The following is a 19,550-nucleotide window of genomic DNA, read 5'->3' as shown; positions in this document are numbered from 1 at the left end:
TTTTGTAATATGTAATAGTATTTGCCAGGTGCAAACTTCATATGAACCCGAAAATGTGAAAATGTTTGTCAGTGTGGTGGTGTGGGATTTGATTGACCTGAAGCGCCATCCAGAGGGCAACAGGTCGAACAGGTGATGGGCAGGATGTGAGGGTAGAAATCTGAAAGTGGAATTAGAGATATCTACAAACAAAAGAATAATTGTAGATATGTTTTGTTGTTGCAGTACCACGATTAGCCACTGGAAGAATAGCTGTAACTCAGAGGGGCCACTGGTGCTCTATCCAGTTCTTGTTGAGGCCATTAACTTACACTTAGACTTCAAAGGGGATGATGCAATCAGACATCCATTCATTGAAGCATGTTAAAACAGGTTTTCACCCTCACCCAACAGATTGGTTAAAATCAGGACTGATTATTCACTATACCAGGTCTAAATGCATGTGGTGAAGTGCTATCCCGTCACCACCTGATCACGGAAAATGCATTTTAATGCCGGGTGTAAAGGGAGCCTTTGATTTTGGCATCTTTGTGGATCATTTTTAGGTTAGGAATCTCTCCATCATAGTTTGCCAAATTAGGTGCCCCAAACAGCATCTTGCATATGCTATAAACGGCCCTGTAACTTCCACATACATTTTTTTAGCTGTTGTTGTTTTTTTACATGAATATATAATCGTTTTAAAATAAAAAAAAGATTACTTGATTTTTCAATGCCATTTGTCGGGCTACAATAACAAGCATGTGCCACTGAGAGGCGCTGTAACTCTGTGAATTATTTGAGTTGCAGACAAAAGGGCAAGATTGATTACTTCATATTGTCATGTACTAAAACCTTCCAGAGTATCCAGATCCTCATCAACCAGTGCTGACGTGTAATAGCCATAACAATAAACCATAAATACGTTTTCAATGGATACATCTAAATAAAACCACAAAAATAGAATGCTTTTATTGGGCAATGTTCCTTAAACATTCATATATTTCCAATGACACACTTAATCATGCATGTTTACTTCTAAAATGATGAGTTACAATGTACAACATTATACATATAAGTAATAAAAGAAGTAAAATAAAATTAAATCTGTGAAGAAAGTAGTAACTATATTAAACAGAACATATTAAACTATAAAAAACTATGAAAATACAAATAAACTCCAAAAAAGAACAACTATGAAAATATCTGAAGAACGGGGTTTTCCTATTCTTTTCAGTTTTTAAATACAGAAATTATACTATGAACAATCCAAGATTTTTTTTAAATAGTATTTCGTGAATAGTACAATAGTAAACCACTACTTTCCACCCCATTGACATGTACATATAATAACAGAGAATGTTGAGTGTAGTCAATCCTTATTGCAGTAAATGATTAAAATGACAGCATTTTTATTAATAATCACACGCGTACAGACCGAAGGAATCTGATGGCCAAGGGGAATGTGAGTTGTTGTCATCAGATGAAGCCGCCTCGTCATCATCACACAGCTGCTTGCATTTAGCCTTCTGAGGATAAGTCAGGTTTTGCGCGGCCCTTTCTGGCTCCATGGCTAAAAATAGCCGTCCACACAACTTCACAAGAGTCTGGTCATACGACTACCCCGGGATTCCATTGCGATGAAACGGGGGAGTCAAAAAGTGTTGGGGATACAGCCAGTGTTAGTGCTTCCTGTTTAAATTGGAATACTTTAAGTCCTCAGAGAGGTGTGGGCAGCACAGGGAATGAACATCTGAGAGAGGCCCACACATGTCTGAGTCATTAATTCACGCTGAGAAGTTAAGCCTGACTTTGTGAGTGGATATTAGGAGTAGAGGGTGTTTGTTTTTGCTTGAAATGATGGAGGATAATTAATGTTTTAAATGACATGTTGTGTTGGTGAGGGAAGTAAAAGTATTCAGCTCCTCACTCATGGTGAAACTGTCACTCGGAAGATGGTGGTGGTGATACGTGCAGGTTGTCCTGATTCATTCTGCGGCAGCATGCTGAAACATGCTGTGTTTGCTGGAAGGGGGAATCTGCAGTGGTGGAGCAGACATTGTCTCTATGACTCACACTCTGAGGCTTCCTTTATTCCTCTGGGGCCTTAGATCCTCAGTCAGCGCCTGGCGTCTCACTGACAAAATCATACAGAAAATAATGAACGCTGTCTCCATGGTGATCCACTTCTATAGTAAACTATAGAACTGTTCAAGCATGAGAGCCATGACAGCTTCTTTACTCGTTGGTGCATGAGGGTACGTTGGGATGTGACGACAAAAAAAACTGTCAACCGTATCAGCGGTACAATCTGTGGCCTGTTGTGTTTGCCTGCCTCCTGCGCAGTGCTTGGTTTAACATGCAAGATGTGTTCAGACAGTCGTCCTGGAAGGACACACAGAATCACGATCAGATGTTCTACAGAACAAACAGCTGTCGTCGCTGAAACAACACTGTTTATAATGTGACAGAAGGGTAATATAAGCTGTTTAAAGTAGCTGGAGTCATGATAATGTCATTATATACTCAGAACCAACAGACGAAAAAGAAGATTTCATTTTACATGCAGTGTCTTTAACTTTTCCTCTTACCTAATGTGACCACTCATGCATTATTAGTTACACCCAAACTACAGACAGAGGTTAAAATGTCACACTTGAGCTGCATAATGAAATACCTGGAAGGAAACTATTAGTGTGGTGGAAATGTGCGGACTTGTCTTTAATGATTAAAGCTGTACTCAGAGTTCCTGGATACGGACTGTCTGGTTCAGGAATGAATGTCGAAATGAATCAAGACATCTGCGATAAGTCAAGGTAACCTGTACCACCCAGTTACAGGAGGGGTTAGGGAAACTTATCAGCACTTTGTTGTAGACGGGGGACAGGCCGGGTGGAAGAGATGGTTGTCTCATGCAGCCAAAACAATTGGAACATTCAAAGTAAAAAAACAAACAAAAGAACCCCTGTAGAAATAAGAGATAAGAACAGAGAAGTACATTGCTCTGCCTATACAGAGATTTCTGGATTTTCCCTTAAATGTGTTGTATTGTAACTTTCAGTACACATTTACAGTATGGTTTATCGTTTGAAGCATCTTAAATCTTGACGTCCACATGACACTGGTTGAAAACTTAAACAGAGACAGTGGTGCATAAAACAGGTACACTTCTGTGGTGGTTTCATAAATAAATTGGCTTGGAATAAAACTACAATTGATGGTTTATAGCAACAGATAAAAGGATGAAAACATAACGCGTGGAATTAATGTTGAAAGAGTATATGAATTTAAATTTCTGCTTATAACGGATCACAAACGAAACCTGATGTAGAACATATGAAGAGGAACATGTGAAAAAATATTGTTATGAGCAAATTAAAGAATCTTCTAGATTTTGCTCACTTTTCAATTATTCTTACCATGTTTTACAGAAAAGAGCAGTCAACTTATACTGTAAATAAGCTTGATGTGAGAGAACAAACTAATAGAATGTACAGTAGCACCTTGTATTTGTACTTCAGTGTATGGAGTAAAACTGTGGAAAAGCGCTGCTGAAATATGAATATGTTTCAAAATATTTACTGCATATAGAAGAAATGATGGGACAGAATGAACTTGAAAATGGAGTGGTGACTTTAATGATGATTATGACTAATTATGACTATTTACTTTATGTTATTAGTCAGAAAGGGGCGGATATTATGAGATTATCCATCTTCCTGCTGCATTTTTTTCAATGCCTCAAGTGAGTAAATTGTTGAGTTAGAAGAAAAGCGTGCGGCTTCATCCTCTGAGGACCATGATACCGAAACTAAAGAGTGACACACAGAAGTGTTGTTGGTAACAAAATGATTGTTTTTTGTTTTGTTTTTAAATCACCAAGTAATAGCTTGTTTTACACGATGGGAAAAGTGTGTGGGTATAAGGGGAGATGAATTTCAACTTAATTTCAATTACCAATTCTGATTTCAGAAATATTTATATGTGAAGGTATTAAAGCAATGGCTGCCTATAGTGTGCCTCATTATGAAGCTATTACTTGGATATTACTTTGTAAATGACATGGTATTATTATTAAAATATTGTCTCCTTATTTCCATATTATTATTTATTATTTTCAAGCAGGGAATTGCCTAACAAATTGTTTTACCGCAATATCATCCTTTTACTATGTTGTTAGTGTACTTTAAGTTTGAGTTGTTCAGTTCATCACAATGTCAGGCTCAATGCAGCCAAACCAGAAAATGTCACACTTGAAAACCAAAAGGCGTACAAATTTATATCTGACGTTTGTCACCACTGTCCCCTGCTTTCCCAGCATGGTGAATGTCTGAAGAACGTTCTTCTCAGAATAAATGAGCAGTAGATTTTACACAAAAATTATGACAAAAGAACATCACACATTGTTCACGCATCTCATTTCCCTTCCAGCAAGTGCACATATGTTACAGATTTAAACATGGGAAGGAATCTAAATTGTGAAACTTGTTTACCAAATTGTAGCTCCAGACTTGCTTGGGACTGATCAAAACAAGGAGTTTTGCATGTGTGCGCACAGAGCGGAGACACAGCAGTGTTAATAAAAGCGGCACAGAGTTAAAGTTGATCAAAGGTTTTATTTTCTCTCTTTTCGGGGTTTTCTCACATATACAAAAAAAGTTTTAGAAACACATCCCTCCATGTTTCTGTGTGTATACACAACCGATACATAAAACTGAACTATTTCCTGGTGTGCCGTTTAAGTGGCAATATATTGTGTCTCTTTGGTGTTTATCACTTGACATGATTTATTAACTCAGTGCTCTCAGACCTTATCTTGCATCTACAAGTGACATTTCTCACAACTTTTGCTTCATGTTGCTGGTTTTGCTCAGAGAAACGTTCACACACGCAAAAGAATGTGACTATTTATTCTTCGAAAAAGCAGAAGTCTCTATGTTTTTGTTCAGGGGTTGTTAGGCTGGAACGCGACGAGGCTCTTTCCCCTGGTACTCTGCCTGTCATCTGTGCTCAATGTGGGTATTTGGAGAAAGAAAGAACTTGCTCGCTTTGCCAGCTTCACCCCATAAAAGGACGGAACAACTTGAAAGCCTTAACCGTTCTCCTCCAGCTTGTCACCATGGTGGCTCCAAGAGGTGGAAGGCTCTCTAATATATACACACGCATGCATTCTTCACCCCCTACTCTGAAAGGGACACATAAACACAAGTGTCCTCATGTACCGGTCATTCCATTCCGACACCTGCGGTGTTGAGCAGTCCAAGTCATGAAAAACAGACAACTGCACCTACAGATTACACAAACACATACTGCAACAAGCACCAGCCTGCCTCCTGCTGCTGATGCTCAGATTATTAATATGCTGAACACAGGCACATGATGGTGCCCCACATCCCACCCCCATTCCCACACCCCACCACCATTCCACATTCTCACAATAAAAAAAATTCCACACAAAGAAACATAACAGTGCAATGGTGGCTGTTGGGGGGCCCTGTTGTAAGAGCAGCAGGAGGAGGAGGAGGGGGAGGCACAGGGTGAAAAAGGACAGAGTATGAAAGAGTGAAAAGGGGAGGGGACAGGCACAGAGAGGAGAGAAAATAAGGGGGTGTTGAGGAGGAGGAGAGAGTCAGAGGGAGAGAGGGAAACAACTTAAGACGGTGAGAACTGAGGAGTGAGTGAGCACACTTTGAGAGCGGACAGCGCAGGAACAAGGGAGGAATATTCATCAGCATCAAACAGGTACAGTAAACACTTTGTCTCCAGCAGCATATTCTCGTTTCCAGTCCCTCAGTTAACACATGGATGTGTTTGTGTATTCAGATGGGAACCACACGAGTGGCCACTGAACAGAGGCGATATTTTCTGACTTGTTAGAGTTACTTTGCGCTCACTGGACTCCATTTGTGGTTCGATTCAGTTCTGCTTTCCCACAGAACTCATCTGGCTTTCTGCCACGACAAAATGGAAGAGCTGATGAAAGTCACCTCAATAGTTGTGTTTTCTTTTTTCCTCTCTTGCAGCACTCAGTATTTATTTATCTAAAAGTGTTTACAGAATGGAAACTAGAACATTGCCAACATTTGATTACACACAAACACATGGTAGTCATAAACTATATCCCAGGGAAAAAGTGTCTTTCTTCTTTTACCGCTCTCTAAAAACTAATTTGGTTTTCCTTTTTTGACAAAACCAAGAAGACAAGGGGACAAAATACAATCTCATTGACCTAATCGACATCTTCACTTCCACCACAGATGCCATACTTACATATTTGTAACTAAATTCTATATTTGTTTCTGTGTTTTGACACAATAATCATCAGCTTCTTGTTTTCAGTTTCTTTATTAAACCTCATTCAAATCAGATATTTTTTATGACTGGACTTGGTAGTCTAGGCTACAAGTGTAAATGACAAACAAATGACGGAACATGATTACACTTTATGTTACAGTACTGTAACAATATGGTGTATGATACTTTTGTTCTAGGGCAGTAATGTAATCATATTTTGTTCCTGAGTAAAAATCAAGTTATGGATTGTTATTAATAATAATGTGTGGGGGACATCAGGGTCAACTGTATTATATGGTCATTAGTATCATCACCAAGCTTTTACCTTGGAAACAACATAATTCATTCTTTCAACTTCTTCTGCTTTATCCTCCACACGTGGGGTCGCAGAGGGCGCTTATGCCAATCCCAGCTGACATAGGGCAAAAGACAGGTTAGAAACAACATCATATTACTGTAAAATTATCTCCTTATTACCAGTGTTACTACCAAGCTGGACATTGCATTAGAAACATTAAATATTATATATTTATGTTACAAACGTACTACCACGTTTTACTGTACTATATTGGAGACTGCTGCCAACTAATTTCTGTTCTTTGACTTGGTATCTATTTATGGCTGTATTGTCTTTGAAATTATCAATATTTTTGTGTTGAAGTCATGGTCATCCTTTCTATCCACAGAGGTGACGTCACAGTGCAAGAGCCCAGCCATGCTTCTTATTTTTCTGATTGCTTCACCACTCCTCCACTCCCACCTCTTCATCTATGCGGCTTCTACTTCCCCTCCTATCACTCGCCCACGGATCATTTTTATGACTGCCCTGGGCTCAGATAATGAATATAATGATGACGATTACAGTGATGAAAACAACCCTCCCACTGAAGTTGTGTCTTCTGAGAGGATTCCTGACGTCCACCGAGAAACTCAGCTCTGTCAGTACAACCCCTGTTTGGAGAATCAGGAGTCCTGCGCCCAGCTTTCAGCACAGACTGGGTGCCTCTGTCCTGGGGTGAGTGGTCCCGATTTGCCTCCTCAGCCACCACTCATCCAAACACTGTTGCCAATCAGGGAAGGGGAAAACAAAGGACAGATAGAGGTGCAATGGTGCGCCCCATCTTCTGTGGTGTCCGGGTACAGATTGGTGGTTGAGGGAAGAGAAGCCTTGAAGTTTGGAAATACTCAGCGTCGAGGTTTGGTGGGATCTCTGGACGTCGGGACCAAGGTTTGTGTGGAGGCTGTGAACAGTGCAGGATACAGCCCCTCCTCAGAGTTCTCCTGTCAGCGGTATGACCCTCCCAATTCTTCTGACCATAATCTGCTGGCCTGGCTCATAGGTGGAGGAGTCGCCCTGCTTGTGGTTATCATCATAACAGCTGTGATTCTGTGGAAGTATAAAATATGTTTAAAGGGAAAGAGAGATTCCACTGATGGACTAGGGAACCCTTCATACAGCACAGAGGGAACGCTGTAATACAGACAAGCATGGACAATCCATCCCAGTTACAGTCCTAGGGTGGTGTTCTGATTCATTATGGAATCAAAGAAATGTGTTTATTCTCCTGTTTCAGGACCAGATATGTGAGCATAAGAGAAGTGGTGTTTGTGTGATTACACAAACAATGACAAATAATAATAATGTTATCTTGGGTAATAACTGAAGGTTTGTTTGCAGGCAGATTAACCTCTGTAGATTCACTGTAGTGATGTTTTTTAGGATCTAATGTAGCTACTGACTGAAACTTTTGTAATTCACTAAATCTTATTTTAATAAAAAAAATAATAAAAAATATTCTGGTTTCTGAATTCATGTTTTCATCCAAACGGGTTTAACTGGCCTTTATTTTATAAAATACATTCATTATTATCATTATTGTTGTTGTTGTTGTTATTATTATCATTATTATTATCATCAGACAGAGTTTCAGACAGACAAAATAACAATAATTTTTTTTAACATAAAAGTTAATGCAGTGAAATAATAATAATAGCAACAGTCCAATAAATTTACTGTAGTACTGAATAAAGGTTAGATGCATATATTTTTACTCATATATAGTGTAAAAATTTGCTTTGGATAAAAGTGTCAGCTAAATGCTTAAATGTAAATGTAAATAGATTTTTGCTAAGCACACACTATATTCATCGATATTTCTGTTCAGACTCATCAAACTATGTTTTATTTATCACGTATAATGTGTAAATAAAAACTGCTAATTTGAAAGGTTTAGGGCTATTGCGACCCCAAGAGAGGTGGAAGCCTTAAGAAGAAAGAATGAAAAAAACTTTACTTACTGAAACAGTTACAGCCCTTAATATATAGTAATATGGTAATGTAGTGTGTTTCTGCTTTTACTAAAATAAATTGTCATCCCCATCTATTTGTTTCTTTCCTGGATTTTATTTTGAAAGTCCCACAAGAAGTTCGTGTAATTGGTTAAGAACTTAAGTCAATCAAGCTAAGTCCCGCCTTCTGTAGCTGTCACAACCAATGATTCACATGACAGTATGAGGAAGAAGGAGGTTCACTTTTAAAGGTTAGAGCAGCGCGATGGCGAACGCAGGTGAGTCTCTTTCCTCTTTCCTCTCTTCACTCACTGAAACAAAAGTAAATTAAGTGATCATTAACTGTTCGGCGCCAATGTCCCATAAATGCGGTGAAGAAAGCTAGCGAGTCGAATTTCCGCGCAATACGTAATTATCTAACACGGTATCTTGATAGTCATAATAGTGTTTAAATGGTGTTTTTATTGACAGATTCGGTCGCAATGCGGTTCTTTGTTTTTACAACCATGTCGTGTGCGGATATTATTAATAATAAGTGAGAAAGTAATTGCCAGTTTTAAAAATATGGAGCTTTCCGCGTTAAATACAAAAACTACAGATTCATAATGACTCAGCATTAAATAAAGGACTCCTCCCTTTGTCCCAGAAGAATAAGCCTGTTAACCAGGCAACAAACAACAAGCCAGTTCAAGTATTTGGCTATGAATTGAATCAATGCAAACTGCAATGTACTATGATTTAAAATCAAGGTACATTGTCACATGAAGACATTAATCACCAAACTCCAATGCAAGAATGACAACTTAGAAATGTTTCCTAAATTCCAACGTTTTTATATTGGCAAAAAAATGAAAAAATAGAACAATCAAAAATCAAACATATTTATGTCATATTGATTTGTTCGGGTCATAACACACGAATATAAGTTTGTGCAGGTTCTCTTTTTAGGACAGCCACTCATTTGCACAGCTTAAACAAATCCTTATTCTGAAACTCAACCAAAACCAGAAGGTCACAAAAACAGGTATAGTCGCCACACACTGGTTTGATAAGAAAGGTAGGAGTGCCAACATGACAGAAAACACATCAGAGCAGAAATGCAACCTCACCACCACCTATGTCAGTGAAATATTTATGCACTTCTGATTATATGTCTCTATAATAACACCCCAATGTATGATTTTTGTCAGGGACTCACATGCAAACAAAATCAAATAGGAGCTGAGTCAGATTTGCTCCAGATAGAGCACTAGGGTCAAGCATACTTACTGCCTCTTTCCCATTCCTTAACCCCCTTTCCTTCCTTGTCTTATTCCACTTATATATTGTTCCCTAAAAGCCTTGTTTTGAATATGTTATTCTATTGGCCACCGAGACTGGATTTTCACAGAAAAAGAAAGACTAAAGAACTACATTATTCCACATTAACAACAATAACGATGAGAATAGTGTTCTCTTAGTATGTACCATTTAGGACTGTCTTAATACCACCACTTCTTACAGCGAGTAATGGTTTACCAACATCAGTCCATTGCTGTCTGTATACAAAATTACACATAACATGACATTGGTGGCATACGCTTTCTTTACAGCATGTGCTTAATGAACCATTTCTGTGATATTCGGGAGTTTTGGTTCTTAGTGGATATTATTTTTTTCTTGTACTGTCCAAAATCCATTTCTTTGACCAGTATCACACTGATATTGATACTGCATAAAGTATTGACTCATCCCTACTTTTCACACAGGGATCCTTATTATGGCACATCACAGACTGAGGAGAAACATCTTGTACTGCTATGTTACAGACACCAATGTGGACACAAAAGTTGTCTGTTTCCCCCTTTAAAATTAAACTTTTTAAGAATTACACTATTGTATGCCCTGCACCATATGCCCTGTATGAGTATCTATTTTTGGTAACAAGGGAATTCTTTCTTTTTGTAGTGCTTAAACACTGTGTAGTAGGACTACGTCTGTTCAGATGGCAGAACCACACAAGAGTGGGAGAACTGGCCGCATTCATGAATACTGGAATAGCTGGTAATGGACAAATGCATGGATATTGATGTTTACACCATGTCCATGCATGAAGAGTAATTCATTTGTAGTCATTTGTGGTTTTTGTCAAAAGTGATACTGGACTGGCAACTGACGGCTCGGGTAACTGTCAGTCACCCCACTAACTGGATTTGAGAATTTTGAATCATTTTTATTAACTTCACTGTTAAAATACGATTTTTTTCTCTCTCTGTTTCTGATTTACTCTTCGCTCACCATTTCTTATTTATTTACACAAAATACGTGAATATATTTTCTCCTTTTCTTATGTCTGACCCTAAAACTATTCCATTCGGATACCAAAACATGCATTAGAAATGAACCTCTTCTGTGCCTAGCAAATGTATTAGACCACCTGTCATTAAAACAAACGAAAACATAAATATTTTAGAAATCTTTCAAAAACTTGTTATTAAAAATGTTATTACTTATTCGGCAAATAACAAACTGAATTCACCTTTTTAAACTTTAAACTTTTTTAAACTTTTTATTTCCCTGCATGAAAAGGAGAAGAGAAAAGCAACCATTAACTACATCCCAAAACACAAGCTAAATCTGAGTTGGCAGTCATTTGGAATAAATTCTGTTCCACCCCTTGTTTACCAGGCTGTTTGTTTGTGCCTGTGTTAGAATGATGCACCACAGGTATCATGTTACAGTTAGATAGAGTACAACCCATCACATGTTCTAATCCTGTGTCTGACTTTTTTTTACCAGTTAGATACAATCTGTTTGTGTGTGTTTTAAGTAATAATGCAGTTTTTGTATTGTTTTTATACAAATGGCTTCTCACACTTTATTGCCAGGCAAGAAGGAAATCTCCTATGAGGATCTGAAAGCACTTCTGGCAAAAAGCCAGAATCTCCTCTTGGTCGATGTTCGTTCCCAAGACGAAGTGGATAAAGGACGTATTCCAGGATCCACTCACATCCCAGGTGAGCACCTTCTAAATTCAAATACATAGGGGAAATATTGACATTGCTTCATCCTGATAGTTGAGTTTCCCACTCTTGTCTTACTGTTAACTCTTATCACACGCACCGTGACTTAAGTGTATTGTATACTTTGCATGCCAAAATGTGGAGTGCTGGATAAGCATCAGTGTACTGCGGTCTGGATCTTCAGACGCGGAATGTTTTCCAGTTGTTGTTAATGTTTTATGTCCATCATCTGTTTTATCTTAAAATGTTTCTTCTCTTTCTCCCTTTTATTCATTCAGTTGCGACAGTAAAAGATGCTTTTTCATTGGAGCCAGAAGAATTCAAGGCCAAGTACGGAGTGACCAAGCCACCACTGGAGACGTCAGAGCTGGTGTTTCACTGCCATATGGGCAGGCGAGGGGCAGCAGCCACAGCTGAGGCCTCTAGCCTAGGATATGTGAAGTAAATAAATAATTTACTATCTTCTTTCACTATACACACGCACGCACAGTCTGTCCTGGTTTTATGCATTGTATTTCCTCTTCATTACTAGCCATAACTATTTTAAGTGATTTTTGTAATTATGACACTGCTTCTATTCTGTGCCTGTCTTGTGTTTCAGTGCTTGTAATTATTCTGGAGGATATCAGGAGTGGTCCATGAAAGAGAAGAAGTAATCCAAATTGAAGGAAAGGCTGAGCATATATTTATACAAATAGCAATTGTGAAAGCTTAACAGGAAAAATAAAGAAATATTCTGGTGCCTTATTTGTTATCATGTGATACCGTTTCGTTTTCATAGTGCTTCCTTGTATTTAAAGTGTATGACACAAATAAAATGTATGATATTTACTCAAGAATTGCATTTATTCGTCTGGCTTATGGGTGGCACTGTGATGCAGTGGTTTATCTAGAGCCAACATGTCAAGGATGTACCATGAATTAATTAATGGATCTTTTTTGGGAGCTATATTTTCAGGCATGCAAAATAAGAATCATACTTCCTGTGTAGAAAAAGTTCAGATAACTTGTGTCCTAAAAAAACTTTAAATTCAGGCAAAATTAATGTCATTAGGAATTAACATCTACAAGAACACTTAAATATCCTATGTTCATTCATTCATTTTCTACCACTTCATCATTCACATGTGGGTCATGGGGCTGCTGGAGCCAATCCCATCTGACATTTATATTGTTGGGCAAAAGGCAGAGTGCACCCTGGACAGGTAGCCAGTCCATCACAGGTCAAACATACAAAGACCTATGGTCAATTTAGAGTGTCCAATTAACCTCTGCATGTTTTGGACTTGTGGGAAGGAATCAGAGAATCTGCCCACACACACAAGGTGAGAACATGCATACCTCATTGCTCAGAGGCAACAGTGCTAGCCATGTGCACCTGTGTGTGGCCCAACCCTGTGTTTATAATTCAGTATACAAAGAAATTATTGTTGATGGCAAATTCTTCACACTCAAGGTCATTTGACCAACAACATTTAGACCAAATTAGACTTTTCTGGGTATGTTGACAAAAACGTGCTTAATTACAAAGATACAATCCAATGTTTTAATTCACAGGTGGCTTATATAAGTCTCTGACTACACACTACACTTATTAGTACATTTTCTTAAGAGCTGTGTTAATGTTTTATTTTTTCCAACTGGTTTTGTCATTGTCAGTTTCATGATAACACATGTTTTGCCTGTTGATTGCTTTAATTTAGGTTCTAATTTACATTCATGTTTGGATTGGTTTCAGACAAAACCACCATCACGAGACACTCCAAATGACGTTAATGAATAATGAAAATATCTTATTTTCTGCACAATTTAAAGGACAGTAAATTACTACTGACACGTGAACGCATCATTAGTGACGAAGTAATAAGACCTGCCGCTACGTTTAATTAAGAAGCTACTTTTCATCGTTATACTGAAAAAGTGTTTTCACAGCTGTTGAACAGTAAAATGTTCAGAGCATTACATCGGGTAATGGTCTAAATCAGCGCTATTTTTGCTAGAAACGCTTCGAATATTGTTATTTTATAGATGGTGACTGTTATTGTTGGGAGTTTTTAAGCTAACTAGCATAGCGCTCGCTAACTCCATGGTGATTGTGTGATATTTAATTGCAGGTGTTGAGGCTGATCATGTTCATGGGAAAACAGAGTCAGCTTCGTAGTTTAAAGTCTGCAGGGGGGTTAATGTGTCTTCTGTGGACTGAAGATGGCTGTGCCCATGTTGTAAACTGCACTGGTGAGCTTTTTTCAATTTTTTTCCAAAAGTCAATCATACATTGTATAATTTATACAGGAAGACATAGCTTTACAAAAAACAGAAAAACCTAACTAAGAACAAAAAACAAACACCACATAATTAATCCAAACCATCTACAGATTTACAGCATCACATAACATTGATATTATACAAGAAAGGTACTGAACAAAAGTCCTGCAGCATGGAGGTAGCCAGGTTAGAGGTTATTAGAGGACAAAAATGTCCATTTCCAAAAAGACATTGACATATTCAAGACTGACTTTCAAAAAATAAAATATAATCCACCAGCCACCCGACATTTTGTTCTCAAGAGTATGGTAAATGATGTGGTATGTGGATCTGTTTTGCTGGCAAAAAGCCAGTGTGGCGTTAAAGCACATAGGAGTATGTCCCTTGATAAACTGGTTCTACAATGTCAGTGTCTAATAGCGTTGCACCCTAGTGAGCAGTTGGGTTCAAAACATCTGTAACATGGTGAAAACAAGTGTTTTTGTAGTCCAAAAAAGAGAAAAGAATATTGTATTTATCTGAGATGCCTCTATAGCACCATGTTGGATTACTGCAACTGCTTTGACCGTGTAAATGCCAGTTTAACTCCACACCACATTACAAATGACATCCCAATGTTGAATGTCAGACCTATAACAAAGGCAACATATCACACACAATCAGGTTGTTTTTTTGTTGTTTTAATGTGTTTGTACGTCATCTTATCTTTTGTAATCCTTTTTCGGCTTCTTTTTCCTTCTTTATTTTTAAGCACCTTGGCTCATCTCCTGTTCTTTTTAATGTGTTATATAAATAAATATGACTTATCTTGACAATACTTTTTAGTTATGTCTGTGCTGTTGTACATGTTTTTTTTTAAACCAGGTAAAATAGATTCTGTAGTTGAGACTTGCAGTAACAAACTGCATAGGGTTGTAACCGTATATTTCTATGTGTTGTGTAGTTGCAGCTGCTGGTCCCTGGTTCAAAGGGATTCAAATGAAAGAGCTCCAGACTGGTATGGGCATACACCTTTCACCCACGTACTGTACATCTACAGAGGTCTATTGTGTTTACAGTATAACCTATTTTTATCACATTAGTCTTTGCAGATATGAAGGAGAGCAGGTTTCCCGGCACATGTCTGTGTCCTCATCCTGACCCTGAGGAGCTGTGTGCCTTCACTGAACTGTATGGCTCACTCAAAGTACTTGTGTCCTTTCAGGTACTAACATTTGTGATCATCCCAATGTTATACTGTCCTGAATTATTAATATAAGAGGCTAAGCATTGTCTTGATAAATGATCACAGTCTGAATGACTTGTTCTCTCTGCGTACCTCTTTGCACTTTACAGATTAGAGAGGCAAGTTTATTCAGCCCAGAGTGGCAAGCTCATATAGAGACGTTCCTACGCATGTTCAGTTTGGCCAATGCAGGGGTAGAGAAGTTTTCACCTTTCCTATGCAGTTCTGTGTAAACTGGTAAGCAAGAAAATTACTTCTTTTTATTTTTTCACAGATTAAAATCCACCTCAAATTCAAATTTAACCAGCAGACCATCCAGCCAGAATTCAGGTAAGACTGGAAGAATCCAGGGAAAAAGATAAAGCTTATGGGTAACAGTAATGAGCTAATTCATGTTTGGCTTTAGGAGGTACAAGGTTGTACGAGCCTCAAATGTTAAATTTCACTGCAAAAGTTAATCTCTCTCAGGGGTGAGGAAGTTTATTACTTGAAATTGCCAAAAGCAATAGAAATCTATGTTTTAATGATTTACTAATGTTGCGTTTCTATTCTTTTCAGAGTGAAAAACAAAATTAAAGTTGCACAGGCAGGAGACGTTTCATTGATTTTGGATGTCACCTGTAATATACAGTCAGTAATGCTGTTTTTAATCATGATTAGTATATATAATAGTGTAGTTATTTTATTTTTAGGAAGAATATTAATCTGTAACAAAACATGTTTTATTCTCATAAATTAGTGCCACAGTTTGTGAATACTGCGCTATATTCGATATGCATGCTTTTGTCTGCAGTTCATGATGATATTCTTTGGTTTTAAGGCCTCCAGAGTGGGTAAAGAAAGGATGTTGGTGTGAGGGAGGACACCCGGTCCTTGGAGGCAGGCTTCCTCTAAGTATCCCACCTCAAGCCATGGATCAGGGCCTGTACGGGGAGCTCAGCATCCAGCCTGTCACACTCCTTAGGCCCTGTGTGCTACAGTATCCCAATCTACAAACCCAACTCACTCACATACAAATATCCTTTGCTGATTTTATCATTATCTTTGCTGGTTAATCTTTTTTTAATTCTTCCGTGTGCACCTTTTACAGCTAAGTGTGAAATCTCTTAGTCGGTTACTGTGAGTGTTTTACACATGTGAGCTTCAGTGGTGGATAATGCATGAAAATAACTAGTTTGATGTTAAAGATTTGTTGTCAAACTGCAAGTAAAGTTGGTTTAGAACAGCTAGCAAGTAAAAAAGACACAGTGAAGCGAGAGGAGAGGCACATGGGAATGTGCTCATGTTCACCCAATCTCTCCTGGGAGACATTGTTGTGTAACCAATAAAAATGTGAGTTTGAAAAAGAAACTGTAAACCAGCACAGATGTTCTTCTCTACGTAGCAGAGTATATCAGCTGCTTTAAATGGAGTGAAATTAAAACATAAGGTAGATTGTACTATAATGTAGCAGTAATGTGGGGACTGTCACACGATCTCATTTTACTAGACTGCCTACATTCCAGTCCTCACTTTGGGTGAGGAGGTCAGACATCTGTTAGAAACCACTGCGTTTCCATGTAGATTCATTGGTGGTTATTGTGGCGTCTGGTTATGATTAGTCTTCCTTGACTTTACGTGTCCAGGTTGTGGTTTACAGCCCCAGTAATATTCCTATTACACGCCCCTCCATTTTCCTCCAGGACCTTCCTGCTCATCTGGACTATGAAGACCTGAGTCTGCACAGCCTTCACAGCTCCTCTTTCAAAGGTTCACAGCAACCACTGATGAGAACAACACACCAGGCCAGGCTACATTACATTAGAGGGAATTTAAGGGCCACTTTTTAGACGGGTATAATTTGAGAAGGTCCAAATTCCAGGATATTTAGCCCTGTTTAAGTAACCCGAGTTAGTAAGGTCTAAGTTGAAGAAGACGATTTTCCACCACCTGTGTTGTATTTAGAGAATGTGCAAACAGCCTTGGCCCAGAGCGGCATATAAAAAAGTTAATGAATCACAAAGAGCCTATAATTTGAATCAGAGGAATAAAACAAAACTAAACAATGGAAGAAGACAAGAAGAAGAATGCACACAGAACGCAACAAAAAAAACTTAAAGTGACAGTGCTCAAAGAGAGTCTTTCCATTTGGTGACAAATAACACGTCCGGGATCCAGCAATAAAATGTGGCTTGTTAAATGTCACAATCATTTACAAACCTGTTTCGTGTAATATACATTTAGTTCTGATGAAGTCAAAGTCTTGTATCACAGAATCATTCTCACAGCAGAAAATTGCTTTGTGGAATTCGGGGTGAAGGAAAGGTTTGCTGTGAGTAAGCTTTTTTGCTGGAGGCTCTGGTTCCCATCCTGATTTAAACAAATGAAAAAAAAGGATTGTTTTCTCTTGACATTAACTAAGTGGATTTGTTTGCCAAAACCAAATACTAACTATAGCACAATTATGCTTTATAAGAATAATGTTTATATCTTATTATAGAATGTCAGCATTTTTTATTCATTTTTAATGAACACTAAATACAAAGTATGTCTTCAATTATGTTAAAATCATCTTGACTAGTGTTAGGAAATATACTATACTACCATAAATCAATATTGAGGAATGTAAGAGACACTAAATTTAGGAAACTGAGCTTAATCATCATGGCATAATTACTGTCTGGTTCAGATAATATGATAAAATATGTTGTGAAACATTTGTGTGCAGTTAATACTCTATTCTGGCATTAAAGTATCTAAACTGTTAAACCATGTGTGAGAAACAATAATCTGCCCAACCCAGAGGTGTGTCTCCCATGTGTTGTGATTGCGCCAGTGTGGACTTGCAATGTTTTAATGATTTAAAGAGAATAGTCATGTCTTTCCTTCTATTTCCTCCTCATATTTTCCAAAGTAAATAATGGTTTAATTTCCTTCTGCAGATCTCTGGCTCAAAGGTGGCAATGTGTATGCAGTGGAGCAAGACAACTGGGAGGGGGAGTCAAGTCTTCCTACAATGCAGCAGAGTCTCCTGCTTTTCCTCTTCCTGCAGCACACCGACCCTTTCACATCTCAGCTGTCTGATGTTTTGGGTTAGGAAACTGCATCACATAGAGTCACAAAGCACTGGGCTGCAAATAGTCCTGCTTCTCTATTTTTCTACAACAGCTAACAATGTGTTACTATTTCAGCCACAGTGTTAACTGGTATGTCTGTGATCAACTCACAGCCACTGAGGAGCTGATAGAGCACCACCTGGAGGATATTCTGAGCAACAACAGTCAGGCAGTCACAACGGCCCTGCAGACTGAGCTGAAGAACACACTGAAAGCTGAACATCACAGAAAGAAGGCAAGTCTGAGATACAAACACAGCTGGAACAGTTATTTGATGAATCATCTAACAGGAAATAAATCAGCAACAGTTTGGTCAAAAACTTTGCTGTCAAACCATACTTCTTTCCACCTCCTCACGTCATACTGCTTTTGCCTGTTTTTGTTCACCATGGATTCTCAACACAGACTTTCATTGCATTTTCTGTGCTACTAAATAATAATTTAATGGTGTGTTTTGGTGTCAGGGCAAAGAGAAGTTGGGTTCAGGCCTTCAGGTGATTCTCAGTTCGTCCATCTGTATTGTGAGCTGCAGTAGTAACATGGACTTCAGAAATGCCTGTCTGAACAGCATGAAGGTGTGGGGAAATCATTTTACAAATATGTATAGATATTTTTATTAAGATCCCACAATAAGAATAAGACACAATTGTTAACACTGCAAATATGTCCATTACAACGAAGTCAAGTTGAACATGTAATACATCAGCTATGTATACATAATGTATGTGCTCATCAGGTGCGTGACACTCATGAATTGTCGGCCTCTCTTTGTGAGTCTCTGAGGAGTGTGACATCATGGAAATTCACTCCAAGGAGCAGGTGCTACTCTGCTCAGGTGAGTGGGATGTTTGTTCACTGACACCAATCTGTTCCTGTAGCTACACTTTATAACTGTGCAGTGTCTCATCTTGTGCTATAATCTAACGTGACATTCATCATTGCTTCCACAGATGGAAGAACAGCCTGAGGTTGATGGTCCCACCAGAGCAGAAATTTGAGAATTTGAGTCTTTAAATAGATCTGAACTACTGCTGTGGAAGCCGTTAACAGTGGAGAGAATATCCATACATTTAAATATGTGTGTGTGTGTGTGTGTGTGTGTGTGTCACCAGTGCATGTTTATATATGCTCTGGTGATAGAAAGAACTACTTATTCAACCTTTATTTATCAAAACACTTAGAAAATGGAGATGAATATCAGGGTGCAGCTAATGAATATTTTCAGTATCAATGAAAATCCTGCTGTACCAGATGGTATCTAGTTTAGTTTAAACAGTACCCCAAGATCCATGACTTTTAGTTAATAGGTATATTCATTGTTTGTTTGTAAACTTGACAGAAGTTGTGAACATATTTAGATTAAATTATTTGACCAATGCTTGAGGCCTGGTTATCTATATC

General features: G+C 38.2%; 3 protein-coding genes across 5 annotated transcripts; all 3 read left to right on the top strand.

Annotated features, from left to right (window-relative positions):
* The first annotated feature begins 5,596 nt into the window (after positions 1 to 5,596).
* On the top strand, positions 5,597 to 8,068 carry si:ch1073-303k11.2 (leucine-rich repeat neuronal protein 4). Its single transcript, XM_044040579.1, has 2 exons — positions 5,597 to 5,721; positions 6,960 to 8,068. The coding sequence occupies exon 2, from the start codon at positions 6,989 to 6,991 to the stop codon at positions 7,748 to 7,750; it is 762 nt and encodes a 253-aa protein (XP_043896514.1). The 5' UTR covers positions 5,597 to 5,721; positions 6,960 to 6,988; the 3' UTR covers positions 7,751 to 8,068.
* Positions 8,069 to 8,767: 699 nt separating this feature from the next.
* LOC122778029 (thiosulfate:glutathione sulfurtransferase-like) lies at positions 8,768 to 12,395 on the top strand. Of its 2 annotated transcripts, XM_044039549.1 has the most exons (5): positions 8,813 to 8,840; positions 10,510 to 10,605; positions 11,430 to 11,558; positions 11,843 to 12,005; positions 12,166 to 12,395. In XM_044039549.1, exons 1-5 carry the CDS (start codon positions 8,828 to 8,830, stop codon positions 12,218 to 12,220), a joined length of 456 nt encoding a protein of 151 aa, XP_043895484.1. In that variant the 5' UTR covers positions 8,813 to 8,827; the 3' UTR covers positions 12,221 to 12,395. The 2 variants fall into 2 exon arrangements, with proteins under 2 accessions (XP_043895485.1, XP_043895484.1); XM_044039550.1 differs by lacking the exon at positions 10,510 to 10,605 and having other exon boundaries at positions 8,768 to 8,840.
* A 467-nt stretch (positions 12,396 to 12,862) lies between these two features.
* zgc:195212 (DUF4554 domain-containing protein) lies at positions 12,863 to 19,525 on the top strand. 2 transcript variants are annotated; one of them, XM_044040745.1, is made up of 14 exons: positions 12,863 to 13,532; positions 13,679 to 13,799; positions 14,773 to 14,826; positions 14,912 to 15,033; positions 15,165 to 15,248; positions 15,329 to 15,384; positions 15,613 to 15,684; positions 15,875 to 16,070; positions 16,680 to 16,803; positions 17,976 to 18,125; positions 18,263 to 18,384; positions 18,614 to 18,724; positions 18,886 to 18,984; positions 19,100 to 19,525. In XM_044040745.1, exons 1-14 carry the CDS (start codon positions 13,512 to 13,514, stop codon positions 19,145 to 19,147), a joined length of 1,380 nt encoding a protein of 459 aa, XP_043896680.1. In that variant the 5' UTR covers positions 12,863 to 13,511; the 3' UTR covers positions 19,148 to 19,525. The 2 variants fall into 2 exon arrangements, with proteins under 2 accessions (XP_043896680.1, XP_043896681.1); XM_044040746.1 differs by lacking the exon at positions 15,165 to 15,248 and having other exon boundaries at positions 12,865 to 13,532.
* The last annotated feature ends 25 nt before the right edge of the window (positions 19,526 to 19,550 follow it).

Source organism: Solea senegalensis, linkage group LG12 (genome assembly GCF_019176455.1).
Source record: "Solea senegalensis isolate Sse05_10M linkage group LG12, IFAPA_SoseM_1, whole genome shotgun sequence".
Lineage (NCBI taxonomy): Eukaryota > Metazoa > Chordata > Actinopteri > Pleuronectiformes > Soleidae > Solea > Solea senegalensis.
This window is presented reverse-complemented; position numbering and strand designations above follow the sequence as displayed.